Raw genomic sequence first — 21,022 nt, 5'->3', positions numbered from 1 at the left:
GGTTGACCAGAAGCCTTGCCAAAAACATAAGCAGTCAATTAACAGATATTTTGTATGTTATATGTATTACATACTATATTCTTAAAGTAAGCAAGAGAAAAGGAAATAACAGGGAAAAGAAAATGCATTTACAGTATCATACTGTTTTTATTGAAAAAAAATCCACATAAGTGAACCCAAAGTTCAAATCTGTATTGTTCAGGGGTCAACTGTGTATCACTTACAAATGATTCCACTTATTTTTAATTCCACAAGAAAAGAGAGTGAGAAGTTGGTATTCTTCACTGAGTTCTAGACAAGGTCGTGGGTTTGCTTTTAGAAGAGTGTGTGTTCTATTAAAAAACCAAACAAAAAACCAAAATTTGTGTCTTTAAGAGCTAGAATCCCACAAAGCAGCACTCTGAGAATCACACAAGAACTGAGACAAACCCAGGGGAGCACCAGTTGTTGGTGTCATGGTGGATGCACCATTACAATGAATATTTGTGTCTTTCTCTCACGTCTATCTTGTTTTTATTGTTTTGTAGGCTGTGTGTTTGCTAAGCCAAGCACTTTTAGTTGAATTCTCATAAATTAAATGTGTATGAAATGCAACTCCACTATAGAAGGGAAAAGATAGATATCAGGTTGATTACCCAGCAATGCTTGCTTATTTATCTATTTAACCTACACTGGAAGTCCGACTCCTTTTTGCCAGGGAATTGAATCCTCCTGTTGCCACTGCCGCACACAAACAGATGTGCATACACACACATGCGTACATGCCCGCTTGTGCCACACACACGCACACACACAAATATACTGCTACCACCAAAGGGACGGTCAATAGTAGGAAGTGCCTATACATTAATATACACATATATGCAAACATATATATCTCATAAACCTCTCACATATAAACACATAGCTCTCTCATGTATCTCTCATATACATATAAACATATACATGACATATGTATATATGAATTAAACATATATAAAAATAGAAGAGTATAATGCACCCTTATATAACTAGTCCTGTCTTCAACAGTTAACAACATGTGAATAATCTTGTTTCATCTAGACCCCCACCCACAGAATACTTTGAAGCAAATCACAGACATCCTATTATTTCACCCATAAATACTTCAGTATGTGTGCCAGTTATCAGTTTAATACTCTTCAGCTCCGAATCCACATTCTTTGCTCCAATGTGTGATACCGGAGCTGGACCCCATAAACATTTCTCTTTCGCCCGCAGGCAAGATGTTAAGCCTGGTCTGTAGAGGGCACCAGAGGGACATTGGAAGAGAAGGGGCCTCTCTTCCAGGTTCCACTGTCCCTGCTTGGCCCGTCCTTGAAAGCAGCTGCAGCTTCTGGGAGGCACAGTGGACAGTGGCGCTCAGTGAGTTCTGCTGGCATTTTAGCCAGCTTCCCAGGGGGTCTCACGGTGTCCAGCTAGCGTCTTCCCATGGAGTTGAGTGGCCACCCCTAGCCTGAGGCCCCCCAGTGAACTGTTCTGCTATCAGAAGGCCATGAACTCAACCTCTTCAAGGAGATCCGGATCTTATCATTGGAGTGGGAATGAGAGGGGGAGCCTGGTTCCTCCCTTGGATGTTCGGTCTCTTCTCTAGAAGTAGAGGCTGCTCCTTAGATCTCTTCTTGCTCTATTCTTTAGTGTTTTCTTTACCCCTTTGCAGTTCATCTCCTGTTACCAATAATTCTTTATATTAAACTCTCTCCATTCAAACTACTGTGTGGTTTCTATCTGACTACATCAACTAATACAGAATGTAACTCCAAAAAATAAGGACTCCTATAACACACCCACAAAACCATGTCACACTTAATCAATATCTAATTACTGTTCAGGTTTCCCCAACTGTCTAATAAATACTTTTTATTTGGTTGTTTCTTTTCCAATCAGAATTCAAAGAATTCATTTGATTGCTATTTCTCTTAAGTGCCTTTTCCACAACCACCTGCCCTCCCACCTTGTTTTCCTTATAATTGGTTTGTTGAAGAATCAGGGCTGTTGGTCTAGAGACTTGAATAGATTCAGGGTCAGTTTTTTTAAAAGAATAGTGGTGATAGTACTTCTTATTGCTTCAAACGAGGACGTGCATGACGTCTGGCTGTCTATTTCTTTGTGATTGATCAGGGAGGTCCTGAATTGTCAACTAGATCCATCAAGAAATTTCTCATCAGATCGGGGCGGTGGGGGGGAGTGTGGGGGGGGGCGGAGCAAAATGGCGGAGGAGTAGGAGACCTGGCTTTCGTCTGGTCCCAGGAATTCAGCTGAATAGGGATCAAACCATTCTGAACACCTACAAACTCAAAGCAGATCGAAGAAAAGAATAGCAACAACTCTCTGAACAGAAAAGCGACCACTTTCTGGAAGGGCATGCTGTCGTTTTCTTTTGAGGAGCACTTTCCAAAAGATGAATAATGCAGAGACAGCAGGCTACAAGGACCTCAGGCTGAAGTCACTCCAAGGCAAATACATGGGGAGCCCTTACGAGAAGAGATTAAGACATGGATACACAAAAGGAAAGTTGATGAGAACACCCAGTAAGAAGATGGGCACATACGAGCCGAAGAGAGAGGCCTCAGAAGAAATCGACCCTGCAGACAGCTTCATCTCAGATTTCTACCTTTCAGATTTGTGAGAAAATAAACACCTGTGGTTTAAAAATAACTAAATAAATAAGTAAATTTAAAAAAAGAAATTTCTCATCAATTATTCCAAAATTATTTTAGAAGATGTTGCTTCTTTTTTTTTAAGGAAATGCCTTTGACTTCATAGTGTTATTTCCCATTCAAATTTGTAATTATGTTTAGAATTTATAATTTCACTTAGCATCTTTGATTTTAAATATCTTTTCATGAATCCTGACACCATTAACAAAATTGTGTATTTTATTTATCTTGAATATATATACACATATATATAATAAATTCAGAGTAATAATATCACTAAGAATATTTCTTCCTAATTCATTTTTAATTTAGGATATATCCACTAAGAATGCATAGACAAAGGACTGTCTTTTTACAATACTTGAAATAATTCTTCTCTGTTGTGGTTATATATAAATGAATAAATGTCATTGATTTCATTTTGCTTTTGCTTTAGATATGTATTTTATTGTGATTTTATATATATGGGTGTGTTTTATGCATCCATATGCAAACCATTTCCATGATTCTCAAGTTATATCTACAAAACAAGAAGTATTTAGTGAAGTTCAGTTTCCATCCATGTCCCCTTCCTCTTAATAATTTTTATTTGCCTGTTCTTTCATTTTTCTAAAATTTAAAGCAAAAATAATCATTCCCTTTTTTAAAAAAAGGTAACACACTCTCTGCACTGTTTTACACCTGCTTTTTTCACTTAATGTATTCTAAAGATCACTTCATGAAAGTATGGAGATTTCTATTGCAGCTGCTTAGTATTCCACTGAGTGAATACACAGTAATGTATTCAGCCATTCCTGAATTGGTGGACATGAGTCATTTCCACTCTTTTGCTATTATAGGCAATGCTTCAATAAATATGTCTTTTTACATTTTTGTCAATGTGTCTTTAGTATTGTATCAGTTATGTAGCTTTTGCTACATATAGCACAGCACCTCAAAACTTAGTGGCATAGAGCAACATCATTATTAGTCCAAGATTCTGTAGGTCAGCAATTTTGACAGGGTTCAGCCATATCCTTCCTTCTGCTGTTCTCACTCATGTGACTGAAATCAGCGGTCAGCTCTGCCAGAACTGGATAGTCCAAGATAGACACAATCACCTGTCGGAGGTTGGCAGGCAATCAGCCAAGTTGCCTCAGGTGGCCTCCCACCCTCCAGTAGGTGAGCTAGCATTCATTTATGTTCTTGTGGCATGCTCCAGGGTCCCAGCACATCAGGAGAGAGCAAGCCCCAAAGCTCATGTACTTTTCAATTTTCTCCTTGCATTAAGTTTGCTCCTGTCCTATGGCACTGGACAAGCCCATTGTCACTGGGAAGAGGAGATGACCCAAAGATGTGCAGACAGGCAAGGGCATTCCAGCAGCCATTGCAAACAGCTGACCACAGGGATAGATGCCCCCAGAGGCAGGATGGTTGGGTCACAGGGCATAGTCAAATGTAAAATTGCCAAATCCCACCCCGGACCCTAGAGATTAAACATATTTGCATTCCCTCCAACTATAAATGAAAATGTCTGTTTCTCATAGTGTCACCAAGAGTGGGTTTTCAAACTCATATTTTTGCCAGTAGAAAAGATGAGGAATATCTCAATGGCATTTTAATTTGCATCTCTCATTATGAGGTTGAACATTCCATTCCTTTCATATGCTTAGGAGCCATTTGAATGTTGTGAACTGCTTATATGTTTTGTCCATTTTTCCAGAGTGAGTGGTTGTCTCTACTTTTACAAGTTTTTTTATATATCAGGAATATTAGCCCTTTCTCACGGATATAAATTACAAATATTTTTCGCAGTTTGTCTTCATACTTTATTTTTTAACTAGGCAAAGGTAGTCAAATTTACCAATCTTTAGTGTTTCTGGATTTTGAGCCATTGTTAGAAAACTTTTTTCTATTACCAAATAATGGGGGAATTCACCCATGGTTTCCAGTATTTGTGGGTATCGGGGGCAGGTATCCAATTATCCCATTTTCCCTTGTAAAGATAGGGCCTATATCGTAGGCTAAATTTCTTTAAGTGGGTTTGTATTCAGTTGACTTTTTTTTTTAAGATTTTTATTTATTCATTTGACAGAAAGAGACACAGCGAGAGAGGGAACACAAGCAGGGGAAGTGGGAGAGGGAGAAGCAGGCTTCCCGCTGAGCAGGAAGCCCGATGCGGGGCTCAATCCCAGGACCCTGGGACCATGACCTGAGCTGAAGGCACTTAATGAGCGAGCCACACAGGCGCCCCTCAGTTGATGTTTAAAGTATGACTAAACCTAGGTAACAATGTGAATTAGTCAAATTCTGTATTTCTTTTCTCTGTCTTCCCCTTTGCTATAGCATAGCTGAATCTATACTCCCTTTTAAAACCAAAGTAAACTCCATCTCCTGCCCAGCACTGTCCAGTGAGTCAGCAGCAGCCTCCAAGCAGGTGTAAAAGGTACACTGAGTGCCAGGAGTAGAAAGGAAACACTGGAACTTCAGTGTTTTCAGGTCAGGTGCTCAGCTATTCAGGTTTTGATTCTAAAACCTCTAGTTTACTTAAGGTATGAGCTGTCCAAAAATGCCTTCTGCTCCTTAGGGTTTGCCTTTTCATAGTTCGGGATTCAGAGTTGGCATACTCATGAGGTACCAATTCCTTGCCAAGCAAAGACTACTACTCAGTCTACAAAAAAGCATTCCTGAATGAAACATACAACTGTGTGCTTTTTTCCCAGCTTATTTGTGTATTCATGCATGGGTGCCCATACATGACATAGATTAATTACTGCCAACAAAGCTATTTCTGCATTAAGTTCCATATTTTCCAATCTTATTTTCCTTTTTTCATCACTTGGTGCTTAAGGATCCTCTCCTCTGCTTTCATTGGCTACCTGTAATTTGAGTAGTTACTTCTTATCATGTCCAGCCAGAGGCTCCCCACCTCCACGAGAGCTGCTCAGGACAAAGTGCTGTGCCCCAGGTAGCCAGCTCCTTCCAGCCCCAGTCCTAGCGCTGCAAGTCCTCCTGCTCAGCTGGTCTCATTCCAGCAGTTTCTGCCTCAAGAGTCTAGGACGCTAAGTGTAAATCTTGAGGGAAAAAAAAAAAAGATATTAAGGGCAGAGCTAGAGCTAAATTGAAATGAGACAGGATAAAAAAATACCAAGGTCTTAAGATTACATGTTTGAGATGTGTGAGGCTGGGTTTGGCAGTATTCTGGCATAGTTGGGAGTTACTTAACTAGAGCTGACCTTGGTGCGTATGAAACTTTCCCCTTTAGTTAAGAATGGTTTTTTAAATGTCAGAAGAGTTTACCACCCCTGGGCCATGCGGAGGGGGGGTTGACTTGGGAAAGGGTGTGAGAAAAGTTTCTGCAGTGATGGCAATGTTCTGTATATCTCAAGAGCGGTTTGAGTTACATAGGCATGGGCATTTATCAAAACTCACAAATGTACACCTAAGATTTGTGCATTTCTTTGTATGTAATTTCTACACTAAAAACTGCAAAATACTGAACTCTAGTGAATAAGCATGCTGAAATAAATATTTATGTTTATTTACTTGAAATGTATTAAAAACGGATGAATGAATGTGACGGATAGAGGTGATGAAACTAGTCAGATGTTAACGATAAAATCTAAGTGGTGAATGCACAAATGTTTACTCTAAAACTCATTCAACATCACGGTATGTTTGAAATTTTTCATAATAAAATTTTGGGAAGTTATCCCAACAGTGCTATATCAGAAGCAAACACTGAGTGCACAGCAATTCTGAGGACTGTCACTGGGAATGTGGAATTCCTTCCAGTGTACCCTCTGCCCTCCCCTTGGCCATTGACCTCCTCTCTGGCACAGACCCTGGCCCACATGGCCTCCCTCTTCCTCTGCGCTTTCATTACCATGCCCTCACCCCCTGGGCAAAGGTGAATGGAAAAACAAAACAGGGTACTCAGCTATCGAGCAGATCTTCGTGAAGACTCAACCTTACAATGCTGTCATGGCAAACTGTCAGGGTACATACTTTTCTGCACCTTGAGCAAAAGCTTGACTGTTCACACACACACACACACACACACACACACACACACACACACACACACCCAAGCTTGACTGTTTATACACACACACACACACACACACACACACACACACACACACACACACACACACACACACACACACACACCCAAAAGAAACCCAACCTAATTGCAATAACTAATATAAGTTGCTTAATATTTCAGATTTAAAATTATAGGAGATTGTCATCTCAAGGCATGAAAAAAAAATGATCAGTATTTGCCTCTTATTTCCATTGCTCATGGAGAAAGAGCTTAATATTGGTTGAGCCCTCGGTATGGGTTTTGCGTACATTGGCTCACAGAGTTCTCACAGCCCCATTATCCAACAATGCTCATAGTCATGGAGCCAGTAAACAGTAGATCTAGGACTCAAACCAAGATCTCCTCAGCTCAAAACTATTTTTCACCAAAGCACAGTCATGGACATTTAAAATGGGCTATGTCCTGCAATGCTACATAGAACTAACAACACTACAAGGACAGCAGTGGTCATGTGGCTAGGATTCTACAAATAAAGGCAGTTTCATGTTCTATTTCAACTGTTTTTACCCAAACACCACCCACCAAAAGGTATTTTTAAGTTTACACCCCCCACCAGTGTTGTTGACAAATGTAATAAGAACACAAAATCTTGCAAACTTTTCCATAGTTTTGGGGGAAGTTCAGGGTTTTAATAAATCCGCTTAACAGAAGGGAATTTACTTTTGATGTCACAGTGTTGCTAGTTCATAAATTAGAATTAGATGGCTCAATTACTCCCTAATGATCTTCTACATCATGCTTAGACCATCGGACAAAAATTCTTACCCAATGGAATAATGGAAACTTTCCTCCACGTTAAGCCAGATTCCTAAACTACAGAAACCGTATAGTCATCACCCAGTAGATGGCACTAGATGTGCTACTGTTTTTATTCCTTTCCAGTCCTGGGACCTAGGTCAGAGGTCTTCATCTCCTACTAGGGTTATAAATATTTGAAACAGAAGACTAGTCCCCATAGCAATCAAATAATGCCTTGCATATTACTTGTGGGAAACATTTAGCTGGCTGTGTACGTAACAAAATTGAGAACTGTAAGTGGTGGGCTCTATTAGGCATTCCTAGGAGTTTATCATGCCTCCAACCCCACTACTATTTTTCATTTGGGCCAGCCTCTCTCCACATAATAAAGTAGGGAACTGAGGAAAGCTCTGGCGTAGAAGAAAGGTAGAAGATGCTATAAACATGTATTTGCTGATAAGCAATAATAAAATCTATTTTCAAAAAAGTTTAGTAGAAACCTAGGGTGAAAAAGCTTTTTACCTTGATACAGGCCCAAATGAAGTTAGGCGACTCCATTAGAGATGATCTGATCTTAATAGTGACATAATTTGAATAATTCTATTTGAACTTAATTCAAAACACAACAGAGTTCACATCCAGAGGCCATACTCACTTGAGATTACCCTGCTTTACTCAATTCTGCCCTTTGGAGGCATATGCTTCTACCTATTTTTCCATGTTTTGCAAACCAGAACTTTGGTATATTCAAGCCTCACCAAGATAAAAGAAACTATATGCCCTCCAAAGCAGTTATTTCTGTGTTGGGAGAGATATCAAGGGCAGGACACAAAAATCTTCAAGGCCATTATTTCAAGTGTAGCTCTACCAGACCTACACCTATAAATCCTCCTTCTGATAGAGCAGAGAAGCAACTCATATTTCTAACAAGTTCCTGGGGGACATCTCCCATCAGTGGCTTATAAATATACCACTGTGTCAGTTTCACTCAACATACATTCAGTATCTGGATAAGAAACTGAACTAATGCTTCATTCAAGATTTTGATGGAGAAAAATAGAAAATTTGACTTCTGGTTGGAAATACTAAAAAAAAAAAAAAAACATTTCTGAAAACATGCAAGTGCTTCAGTGGAGGTTGTAAGAACATGTCATGGTGAGGACTGTGGTGTGAAAGTGGCCTCTCAAGACTCCTGGGGTCTATTGCAGCCTTGGATTGACATGGTCCTAAAACTTGGGGAGCCACACTAGTTGTAGGTTACTTACCAAGGCCTTTCAAAAGGTTTAAATGTCTACCAGTCAAACTTGTTAAAATGTTCATTCTGCTGCATCACACTAATTATCTCATAGTGGTAGAGCCCTTAGGAACATCTTTGGGTCTAATGTTCTTAATGAGAAAAGTGCTAAGTAGATGGCTTATTAGGGACAGCCTGTGGACTTGGTTTTCTCTAGTCTGTTTCTTAGTTTGTGATCTGTGCTTTGAGAAACATCATTAGACCCTTTTAGTCCAGAAACCTGGAGTGATGTGGTTAGAGTATTTGGACACAAAGTCTGGTATATCCCTAATAAAGCAAAGGAATTGGGAGAAAAGCTGAATATGCCTGGAAACTAAAATGTTTTCCTAAGCTTCTCTCTCAGGACCTAACAACATACCATTCACAACAGTGCTATTTTCCAAAGGTCACAATTAGATTTCCTCAGAAGCATACCTTAACTGTTAATCATTACAACGACTTCATGAAATGTGGGAGTGTTGCATTACCCTAACATTTAATCATTGGCTGAAGCCTGGTTTTCACCACAGCCAAGTACATCTGCCTTTACCCCTCATATAACCAACCCCCTTTTCTACTAGAAATGTGAAAACTCTCATCAGATGGGAAATTAAACAAAGAAAAGGCAAAACAGATTTTTATAAAAGCCATCATAGGCCAAGTAATCCCCAGAAGCAGCCTAGAGGCAAAACAGACTGACGCTGGGGAAGCACTCCCTGTTGATACTGCTTTCCCATGGTTTCCAAGGTTTGTTGTCTGGAGAACCTTTCCAAATACATGAAAGAAAAGGATCTTAAGAGTCACGGGAGCCTAAAGTTGCTTGGAGCAAACAGTAATTACTTTCGTAACAGAAAAGGGAAGTCATTTCAGTAACTGGAATGCCAGATCTATGTAAACTTAAAATTGCCATTGTGTCTTCGGACTGATGTAGAACACAGCCAGTGTGGACCTCTGAGAACACTTTGTAGGGCCAGGTAACCAGCTTCCTCCTTTACACGTTCTCATAATTACAACTTTTTTTTTTTTTTTAATAACCTCACATCTATTTGTTCTCAGCATCATCCCTTTGGCATTATTACTCAACCCAGCAAATGAAACATTCTTTTAAAATGTTAAATAATAAAAATACAAGTGACAAGGATTCAGTACTACAAATATTCAGGGCATCAAGTTAAACTGTCCTCAAAGTTAAAGCAGATTACTAAAAAAAAAAAAAAAAATACAGGAACAAAGCAAAAAAGAGGTGGTATATATAGGAAAACCTGTATAAATGCCTTTGGGAAAGCACAGTGCAACCCTTCACTATTACACATCATCCTCTGGCCTTATGAGGTTCATCTTCCCATCTCTGTCTTGTAGCCACTACCCAAAAATCTGGCTGATGAGACTTCAAACCACTTCAGAACTGTTTTGGAGAAATGAAATGGGACCCAATTCTAGTAGGCATGTATTTCTATACTAAATGGTTTTTGTTTTTGGTAGGTGTTTAGACATTTAAAAATTCACAGGTGAAAGCACCAGGAAAGAGGAAGGTAGAAAACTTTCTTCCTCTTCTTGATGAGTACTGTCCAAGCAGACTGGTAGGGCAAATATTCATTATGAACTGTAATTCACTTTGCTTTGGTTTTGGAGGCTTCCCTTAAGAAAAAAGAGATTTGTTAATAAATGATAACACAGAACAACAAGATTAAATTATTGAGGCAAATGTCAATTACGAAAGTTAATAGCTTAGATCGTTCTCTATTTAATCTCAATATGTTAAAGGGTAACAGTATTTCCACACCTAATGCTGCATTTTTTTCTATTCTTAGGTATGATTAGACGACAAACATTTGACTGCCTATTATGTGCCAGAAATCATCCTAATCACTTACATGGAAAATCTTCAGTAATTCTCTAAAGGGATATTACTTACTTGTTTTTATAGTTGTGGAACTTAAGGCTTATAGAGGTTTTATGCGTAATAATTTATCCAACATCACAGGTGAGGAGATAATGGGTCAGGACTGGAAGCTCAGCTATCCCTACCTGATAGTTTACTTTTCTGAAACTCCAAAATTCTTTCTTTTAAAATCATCTTTAACACCATATTCTCCCACAAATAACTAACAGTATTATTGCTCCTACCTCTAGATTTAAATAAAAATTTATATGCTAATTTTTAGTATTTTTTTTACTCCAAACATCTGTAATTTTGTATCTTAAAAAAATATTAGTCACAAAGCCTAATCCACTATAATCATGAGTTAAGAATAAAAGAAAAACGTCTTTCTAGAATATATAAACCCCAGTTACCAAAGTACTATCAACCATGAATAAGCTCCTTGAGATTACTCATCACCTACCCCTTAACTCTCCACTATGTCTAATATACAGTGTGTCACGGAAATTTGTTAAGATACACTGAATTGAAGCAAATGAATATTCTGGCACCAACCTTCGTATTCAAAGGCTTTGGAGTTTTTAGAAAACAGAGTCTACTTAAATTATTTTGTGATTTAAGGTAGGGACAAGAAGCGACAAATATAGAGCTAAGCAGTCGCCGGGTTGAAGTAATCATTACAACTACAGTAAAATTTACTGGCTCTCCACTGTAAAGCATTGAAAGAGCAAAAATAAGGGAGGTCCGTTAATATTAATGCAAGTTTTATTCGAGATAATATTGAAGAACTGAATTCTAACAAAGGAAAAATTTACCAGTTATCCACTCTATAGTAAAAAGTGGAACTGGGGACCATTTATAACACAAATAAATTCTACCTTTACATTTCTGAATAAAGCTGTATTCACTTCTTAGAGAGAGCCATTTAACTTTTGCTGATAAGGCTTTGTGAATTGTGTTCAGAAACTCTGACAATACTCACATATACACACTCTTCAAATAAGCTAAGTACCTAGGATTTTCACTCCAGGATGAGTTTCTACAAGTACCTAGGACACTCTAACTTAAGACTGCATATTTCTACATGAATTCAATTTGAATTGCCTTCATCTTTATGTACCACAATTTTTTAAAATAATTAGATCAATGTTTATTATGACCTTTTAACTCCCTCAAATTATACTTTAATATTTGACATGGTAGTTTCAAAAAATAAATATTCAAGGTCTCAGTTTTAAATTTCCCTTCAGTGTAAATGCACAAAGTTGACAACAAATATTAATAGGACTACCCTAAAATAAATGCAGCTTTCTTATAAAAATTACTTGTTATAATACAGTTCCCATTCTATTCCGTAATTCTAATAAAGAATATGTTCTTTTGGTAATAAAACAAGAGTTTAGAATGATTCAGTCCTTGGAAAATCTTAATGGCAGTCACTCAATGAAGAAGTCAATCATTCCTGGAGTCACAAACACTCAAAACCTGCTGTAATCATTGACTGAGTTTTTGTGGGGGTTTTTTGGTGGCTATTGCTTTAGTTGGCAATACCTGAATTTAAGACAAAAGAACATCTCCCACTAAGCCTTATTTTAAATATTACAAAATGTATACGGAAGATAGACTCATAGAGGCTATAATGCTGATGTCTTAAGTAACTCACCCATGAAATGGGTGCATGTATTTTAGAGAATAACTGTAGAATTTTTTGCTCTAAAAATAAATGCCCCTACTTTTCAGAGTGTTCCCATTCTTCAAATTCTTCAACAGGAGACTTGAGCAGCTTAACAGTTTTGCTATAAAAACAAACCACTCTTGTTAACAAACCCAAAACATAAAAAGGAAACCGATAAAGGACACAGTTTTCACAGTTAATGATAAATAAAAGTGCAGTAAGTGTTCAAGTAGGACGCGTAGTTTAAGAACTACATGTGAGTATTTGGCATAGGTCATCTTTTAAAGGCTCTCCGAGGGTCCCTGCCATTACTTATTGTGGTCATGACTGTTTGATTATTAGCTGTTCCTTGTAGCTGTGGATTTGTAGGTCCCCGGCCATTGCTTCTACCAGCATACGAAAACTGGCATCCCCTTGATTCTGGGCCAGTTTGAACCCCGTTTCCTAAAAAAGAATATAAAAATTCATCACCATTTTCAGACACTGATCTGTAGGAATACACCTATTTGGAGTTCTAACACATGCTTAAAAGTAGTATTAGAGAAAACAAATGCCTTTATTTTTAAACTACTGGAAAAAACTCAATGAGGGTTCTGCGTTTTTCCAAATGTTATGATTACTGTAAATATATTAACTTGATGCTGTCTTAATATGGAAGGAGATATAGAACAGTTTGGGCAACAGAATGAGAAATTAGTAAAGAAAAACATAGATAATGCATTGCCTACATTTTAAGGCAGAAAGAAAAAAAGAAACGGTAAAATCGTGTATGAACACTGGCATTAGGTTCAAATATGGTTAATAATTCAAAATGGACAATGTAATTCTAATTTTTCAAAGGAAAAGACAGCAGTTTCCCATAATGTGATCATCACCAGCTGTGCCAAAACATGCAGCCACCAGGTCAAATAAAACTTCAGCCACCCTACTAAACTCCAATCTCAAAGCTTTTCCTCCATTCTTTAAGAATAAAAACTTCAAAAGACTCAGCTGATAGAACCATTAACATGACATTTGAGAGTATTTGAAGGGTAAAGGCCAATCTTTTAAAGAGGCAGCTATCAGCATGCGAAAATTTAAGGTGAGCTATTAGTCTAAAGACAAAAGGCTTTTTTGGTGTGCCAAAATAACCAGTAATTCTGCATTGTTATAAATAATCACTAGATGACAGAAATTTTGTTTAAAAAAAAAAAAAAATCAATGGAAAACCTACTCCACATCACTAAAACAGATTTCTTATTATCAGCCACTGTTTAAATATAGAATGTGCTCCGGGAGGTGGGTGGGGGAATGGGGGGAATGGGTGAAATGGGTGATGGAGATTAAGAGTACACTTATCTTGGTGAGCATGGACTAATACATGGAACTATACTGTATATGTGACACTAATAAAACACTATGTTAACTACACTGGAATTTAAATTAAACAGATAAATAAATACATGTGTATAAAAATGAGAAGAATGTGATCAATAAGTTAGCTTAAGAGAGTATCTGCTATTTAGAAAATCAGTTACTTGGGAATTCCCTGTTTACTAATAATAGCTCCCTTTTAGTGCTAATGTATGCCTAAAGATAGTTTTCTTCTAAATCTTTTATAAGATATATTCACTTAATTCTTAACACCTGATCAGAAATATGCAAAAAAAAAAAAAAAAAAAATCTTACCCACTGGTCCAAATGTACCTGTACCCATATTATTATTCATGGAATTATTCTTCTGTTCATTGTGTGCCTAAAAAATATGTTTTTAATTTAACCAATTGAAGATTAAAAAAAAACATTATAACATGTTATATCCATTCTTTGTTTTTTTTAACAAATTTTTAAAAGATTTATCCAAGTCCATTCAATGTTACTATTCAGGAATGTTTCCCAAACCTTTCATAGCTTCTGTTATATCTTACTGTGTTTTCCTGATTATTACCCCTACTCCTCAAAGTGCTCAATGGCACATATATTTAATATATAACACTAAAGATATATAATAGACTCACAAAATACACAGGATGCAAATGACTTTATATTCTTTTTAAAACTGTCCTCATGATCCTCCGGGTATGACAGGGTTGGATACCTAGCCAAAGAATTATAGTGCCTACTCAAAATTAGTCTAATCATAAAAAAGACTATACATTTGGATTAATTACCCCTCTGCTCTGTTGTCCTCGATAATCTGGGTTGGGTTCACTGAAATTTGGCACTTCTGAATAAACCATACAAAATCTGAAAGAAAATAAAGCACAAGTTAAATGACTCCTAAAATAATCAGCCTTTTTTTATATAACATGCGTAACTTATAGGAATGAAGAATTTAGGTGTCAAATGAATTAACTAAAAAGCAAGATGCTATTTATACAACAAAAACTTCCTAAATGCTATGTTCCATAAAAACAAAGAACTCTAAGATATTCAACAGCCTACATTGTATAAAACATTCTATTTTTTATTTTAGTTCTTCTGTATCGCAAAAACAAATCATGTCAAAGATCAAGGACACAGAAACACATCTCTGTGCTGTTTTTCCAATAGGCTGATGCCACTGGACCATGCTTAGGGTTCCAGAGTGGTTTTTCCAGCAGTGGTGATGGATTTGCACTGATCCATTCACACACTCCCATCCAGGCCCTTTTGACCAATCACTGTGAATCTGCAAAGATAATCATTCAAGGTTAAGAGTGGATTTTGCAGGTATGTATAAAGACATGTTGCTGTTAAGACAACAGTTTATCCCAATGCTTCTTGTAAGTTGACTATGGCATATATTAATATTACATACACATAAGCATTTACTTAGCTCCTCACCCCATAAATAAATTAAAATCAGTTTTTGTGTATCTTAGACTGACCCTGACAAAGCAAGTCACTACGAATTGAGTGACCTCCAGTGGTTCTTCACATAACTGACCTCTTTTTCTATATACATGCAGGTCAGGAAAAAAATCCTTAATCTTTTGATGATATTGACGCTAAGAGCTTTCGTAACATGTTGCTCTACTACTACTCTAAAAACAAACATAAGTAAATAATTTTCTTCCTAGCAAAAGCAAAGTGTTACCAGTTTCTGATCTTTAAAAGCTAGCAAGATTATCTTTTCCAAAAAAGAATTTTATCCCTGCGGTGTAGAAGAACATTCCCCCCACCTTTTTTTTTGTGGTGCCATGTGTGGCTTCTCTCTCTTCAAATATCCTCCAATTTGATGGGCATTAAGTAGATGTCTAAACGTTAACCAAACAGAATGGACTAATGATTTGGCTCATTGCCAACACAATACTTTGTGAAGATATCCCAAATGTCTAGGCTACTATGGAGGCTGAATTACCTTTACACCCCTAGAGAGGATGGTTCCTCCAAGTCAGGGTGGAGATTACCAGGGTAGTAGTGTATGGAAGCTCGCATTGTGGCTGCCTCTACGGCACCTAGACTGTGGATAAATACAGGACTTCAATGGTCATTGCTGCAAGTCCTTTTACCATGAGTACATATTCACCCATCAACAAAAAAAGAAAATTTAAACTGTTGGCCTGAAACCTGGCTTCTTACCTAGCTTCTCTGGCAATTCACTAGAAGACAGAACCTATTTAAAATGGCACTGTGACACCTGAAAGATGCATGTTCCCAAAGCCTACAGAAATGGCCCCACTGGGGCTCATCTCAAGTGCAACTTCATGCTCTTCACCAGGGAAAACTGACATTCTCAACCAGAGGAATCAGTACAGATGGCTGTTAAACTGGTACATACGTGTAAAGTTGTTTTTACAGTGAAGCTGTTGAAGGCATTCAGTTTACCAGTCCAGAAAAGCCAAGAAGTTTATAGTTTATACATACCAGTTATTCTGTAGATATTACATGTAATTTATTCAATTATAGGAAATGCACTTTAATACTTACTCCCCAATTTTTTGAAGTTCTCCACCCCTTCCAGTATACAGTGTCAAACAACCTTTCCACATGGATGCGTACCTAGAAAGAAAAACATCCATTCTGTAGAAATACATGTATTTCCTACTTAAGTAAAACTTTACACTGTGCTTTTTGTATTGGGATATAGATGGAGATCAAACTCTGTGAATACAGTAGTAAATCAAATACAATTAATCTAATTTTGAGTAACTTGTTACTTACAAAGGAACAGTACAAAGAAAACTCTACTGCCAAATTTTGACATGATTATCTAAACTATAAATAACCCTAGAAAATAGAAAGTCTTTTTGCAAAACAAGCATTGTTATACTCCAAAAATCATATCTTTAGTCAATTAACAAAAGAACTTTCAATTGAAGAAATTCAGGCAGAAATTATTTTTCAATCACAGAATATATAAAATCAACACCAAGTGTTTACTTTTATACTCATTTACTTGGTCTACTCAGATTATCAATATAAGTTTTCCCTTTGCCTTCATAAAACACATAGGATTCACAAGCTACTGAAAATTTGGTAAAATTTAATCAAGGGCCTAAAAAAACAATCACAAATCTCACCTATCTGCCTTTCCAAACCTGCAATTTTTAGCATCAACTTGGCTGAACAGATTATTTACTCTGACCATCTCAATGTAGACAGCATCATTAAATATTCCTACACAAAAATCTAATAAAAATGTAAATTAAACATTGTAAAATCAGTCCAAGGTTTGGTTTTCAGTGGTTCTCTATACAACTACTATGGTAACTTTAGACTTAGAATGATAAATTACAGGGACGCCTGGGTGGCTTAGTCGGTTAAGCGTCTGCCTTCAGCTCAGGTCATGATCCCAGGGTTCTGGGATCGAGTCCCGAGTCCCCCATTGGGCTCCTTCCTCAGTGGGGAGCCTGCTTCTCCCTCTACCAGCCACGGTCCCTGCTTGTGAGCTCTGACAAATAAAGAAAACCTTAAAAAAAAAAAAAAAAATGAGGGGGGCCTGGGTGGCTCAGTCGTTGAGCGTCTGCCTTCAGCTCGGGTCATGATCCCGGAATCCTGGGATCAAGCCCCGCGTCGGGCTCCCTGCTCCGCGGGAAGCCTGCTTCTCCCTCTCCTCCTGCTTGTGTTCCCGTTCTGTCTCTCTAATAAATAAATAAAATATTTTTTAAATGATAAATCATAACTAAATATTGTTAACTAAGTACAGTTATAGCTCATTTTTTAACATAGGTTAATAAATACTAGTTAGTTCCACATTATACAGTCCTCATTAGTAAGGGTAATTCATTAAAGACTCCAGCACTCTTACGCTATACGCTAAGCAGAAGAAAAATGGTGCACTAATATTTCACCTTAGTAACGTAAAAGTTAATGCATGTTGAGAAAAAATTTGAAGTTACAACACGTAAACATTTAACCTGTACTTGTTTCAGGAATGAGATCAATAGCAGGGTTTTCTGATAAACATATCAATATTCAAATTACCATTATTTAGATGTACACCTTTCTTCAAAAACTACTTTTCTTAGATATAACCAGAACTGAAGGGCCTTACAATAGGCCAGACTCCGCTAGATATGTTATTTTAGTAAGTAAGGTATAATTATTCCCATTTTACAGAAGAGGAAGTTACAGAAGTATAAAAACCTCAAGGTCACACTGAAGTTACAAAATGGTGGAGTTTCTTTAGTTTTGAATTTTCCTTTAAATTATATTCCTTGAAATTCTATAAATCCTATATGGATCTTGATTTTAGTTTTTCCACAAACTTTTTGATGGACATACCTATATATTTTCCATTGACTACAAAATATGAATTATTTGAAATGAGCTGCTGTTTACACTGTATAAAATACTTTTAATCACTGGATGAGAAATACTTTGGCAGCCAAAAAAATTTTAATTATGCTAATCCTCGCCACACCCTCATAGGCAGGAATTTTCTTTGGTGTAAGCTACAGATACGGAAGTTTGAAAGACACAATTAGTGTCATAATGAGTCACTGCATGAGAATAAAATGTCTATGTTCTGACTCTCACTTCCTTCTTTGATGATACTCTCTGCCTCACTTCCTGAAGATGTTGTAAGGCCTGGAAGGTATTATCAAAGGGCTCTAACTAACCTCCTCCATTCAGGGTAATCCAATACTTCTCTGAGATTCTATTTACTATGCCAACATCAATATCCACCCACTTTTCCTATAGTTGTGACCAAAAAATTATTACAATTCTATTGACCACAGAACTTCCAAAATCCATCTCAGGACCCTTTTCTGGCCTTTTATCTTCCTAATTTAAACATGTGGTAAAATTTTAAAGGCAGTTGAATTACCAACCAAAAAAAAAAGGTTGTGCTAAATTATTTCTAAAAGCCAATCTGCCAACTGACTCTTGGATGGGAGGTATCTTACACATCTTCCTGCCAAATATTTTCTGCATATCATTCTGGTTTTTGTACTACACTGACCTTATAGCAGTAGGCCCAGGAAATTATTTTCCAGAATGTGCCTTCCAGATATTCTAAACTTCCCTTCTTAACTTTCACATTCAAGTACAAATTTGACATACCACAAAAACTGCTAAATTGTCCAACTACAATCTTATGTCCTGTCTAAATAAAATACTGGCAGGATTTGAAAAGGGGGAAAGGTTGGAAAAGAACTGACAACTGTATTAAATAATTTATGAAAAAAATAAATAGTATGGACTATGCTAATTTTATCAATCTACAAAAAACACTCAGTAATCCCAAAACAGTACAATCTACCTAACCTGTAAACTGAGGGGGAGTGGGTTAGATTCCCCGGTGAAACTGAGCGCTTTTTCTGGCAAGGGTGTTATATCCCAAAGCTGTCCACTGTCCAAAATTAACACCCAAGGGGCTCAAAACTCCCTGGAGGCCCACAGAAAAAGATACGGAACTCCAGAACTTGCCAAGATTCCCCAGCCAATGATTCTGCAGTCTGTTACTTAGGAAGCCTTCTCCCTCCTCCCCCTTTGGTGCACACCTACCCTCTGGTCAACCGAATAATATCCCCTGGCTGTATAAGACCTCCGATTTCATCCCACACGGAAATAGTGATGCTGCCCGTTTTATCTGCTACTTTGCATGATCTCACTTCATGGCCGTCTTTGGTTTTGGTCACGCGTCCTGTAAAGATTTAAAAATCACAAGGGGGGGGGAAGAGGTGTATTAATGAGGACTTCCAGAAAGGCTCTTAACTCCTCCTCCGGGATCATAACGCAGTGGAAAGGTGGAAAGAGGTCGAGCCCCGGGTTTTCGCCGCAGGTTGTATCCGAGCCCCGGAGGGGGCCACCGGGGCCACGTGGAAGGGGGGGGAGGGGAGGGGGAAACGAGGAGGAGGAGGGGAGCCCCAGGCTTGCAGCGGCGGCGCCCTTCCCTCCTGCCCCAGAACGCAAGGGGGCAGAGGGGTGGGCTGCAGACCCCACTTACCTATCTCCAGGACAATAAAGACGACATTTAAGTTTTTCAGTCCGGGCTTAATATCTTTTATAAAAAGAGGTGGGTCGTTGACCCCATTCATATTGAGGCAGGTGCGGCTACGGATGCGAAGACGCGGGTGGGCAGGGAGTGGGACAAAGGCTCCCACCCTCCCGGGCAAGGGCGAGGGCGCAGGGGAGACTCTGGGCGGGGGTGGCGAAGAGAACGGGCAGAAAGCGGTTAGTCAGGGATCAAGGAAACCAGCCCAGACGGCACTGAGTCCAAAAAAAGAAGGGGGAAAAAAGCTCACAAGTTTAAAAGGAAAAAAAGACGAACCAGTCCGCACACAAACCCCGCTCCCAACGGGGCGACAGTAAGGCAAGCGTGCGAACTGAACTGCCCCCCTCTTTTGGATAAAAGGCGGGGAAAAAAAGCAGCGAGGGGACGTCTCTGCCCTGAGTCCCCCTCACACTCACCACACACACACACACACACACACACACACACACACAGACACACGCGGGCGCGCGCCCAGTCTGTCCCAGCCTTCGGGAAGGGACAGACTGTGACAGCGAACCCGGTGCGGAGACCTAGCAACCACACACTCTGCGTCCCAAACAGCAACTGCTGAACGCACCCGCGCGCCGGCTAGACCCCCCAACCCCGGCCGCCCCTCCCCTTATGACGTCAGGTGGCGTCGGCACGCCCGTCGCCGGGCTCGCGGGGGTTGTAGGAAGGGAAGCGAGGGGTCCGGAACCGGCCGGCGTCGCCCGCGCAGCCTCCCTCGCTCCTCGCCGGCTGTCAGCTCGAGCCCCGCCCCCTCAGCCTTCCAATGGGCTCTCGGCCCCGCCCTGCCCGTCCCCCGCTTCCGCCGTCGCTGCGCCGCGTCCCCTTTGCCCTGTAATTTTCCTTTTGCCGGCTTCTAGTCCTCGCTGTGCTGCATTAGGTTGTTCTTGCTCTTTTCTCGCTCAGAGTTCAGCCCTCCACCCGAGCCCTTTAATCCCTTTGTCCCCGCGGTTACAAGGAACAGTGGCTGTGTTTAGGACCCAATGGGTACGTTAAAAAAAAGCGTGCCGTTGAATACAGGTTTAGGCCGGGGTGGCTGGTGGGGATGGAAGGAAAAAAAAACAGTCGGGGATGGGTCCTCATTCCTAAAGCTGGAATTTTAGCCCAAGAAGGGAACTGTAAATCAACTTAACCACTTCTTTTTAAGCATATTTAAATTGAGGTCCGGAAGGGTGGGGTAGTTTGCTGAAGGTCAACCAGGAACTTGTGAGCAAGCAGGACTTCAGCACAAATCATCTGACCGGCTCTTGCACTTTTCACTCTAATACTAGGCAGGTA

The 21,022-nt window shown here is 39.0% G+C and overlaps 1 protein-coding gene across 6 annotated transcripts; it reads right to left on the bottom strand.

The window, feature by feature from the left end:
* Positions 1–9,396: 9,396 nt before the first annotated feature.
* NABP1 (nucleic acid binding protein 1) lies at positions 9,397–20,301 on the bottom strand. Of its 6 annotated transcripts, XM_027588593.2 has the most exons (8): positions 19,691–20,299; positions 19,249–19,387; positions 16,225–16,296; positions 14,484–14,559; positions 14,002–14,068; positions 12,646–12,777; positions 12,392–12,454; positions 9,397–10,414 (listed from the first exon to the last, which is right to left on the bottom strand). In XM_027588593.2, exons 1-8 carry the CDS (start codon positions 19,779–19,781, stop codon positions 10,263–10,265), a joined length of 792 nt encoding a protein of 263 aa, XP_027444394.1. In that variant the 5' UTR covers positions 19,782–20,299; the 3' UTR covers positions 9,397–10,262. The 6 variants fall into 6 exon arrangements, 4 of the variants coding, with proteins under 4 accessions (XP_027444394.1, XP_027444395.1, XP_027444396.1 ...); XR_003519013.2 differs by having other exon boundaries at positions 12,392–12,777; positions 19,691–20,293; XR_003519014.2 differs by lacking the exon at positions 14,002–14,068 and having other exon boundaries at positions 10,337–10,414; positions 19,691–20,301.
* Between the last annotated feature and the right edge of the window lie 721 nt (positions 20,302–21,022).

The sequence above is a fragment of the Zalophus californianus genome, chromosome 3 (genome assembly GCF_009762305.2).
Source record: "Zalophus californianus isolate mZalCal1 chromosome 3, mZalCal1.pri.v2, whole genome shotgun sequence".
In the NCBI taxonomy this organism is placed as follows: Eukaryota; Metazoa; Chordata; class Mammalia; order Carnivora; family Otariidae; genus Zalophus; species Zalophus californianus.
Note: the sequence above shows the minus strand (reverse complement) of the source record. Positions and strands in the feature narration are given on the sequence as shown.

Excerpts from the sequence above, each read along its gene's own strand:
- NABP1 (XM_027588593.2), bottom strand. The coding sequence starts at position 19,781 with ATGAATGGGGTCAACGACCCACCTCTTTTTATAAAAGATATTAAGCCC. Across the intron at positions 12,778-14,001 it reads AGGTACATTTGGACCAGTGG|GAAACGGGGTTCAAACTGGC; the intron begins GTAAGATTTTTT and ends ATTCTTTTTTAG. Across the intron at positions 10,415-12,391 it reads GAATGGGAACACTCTGAAAA|GGAAGCCTCCAAAACCAAAG; the intron begins GTAGGGGCATTT and ends TTTTTTCTTAAG.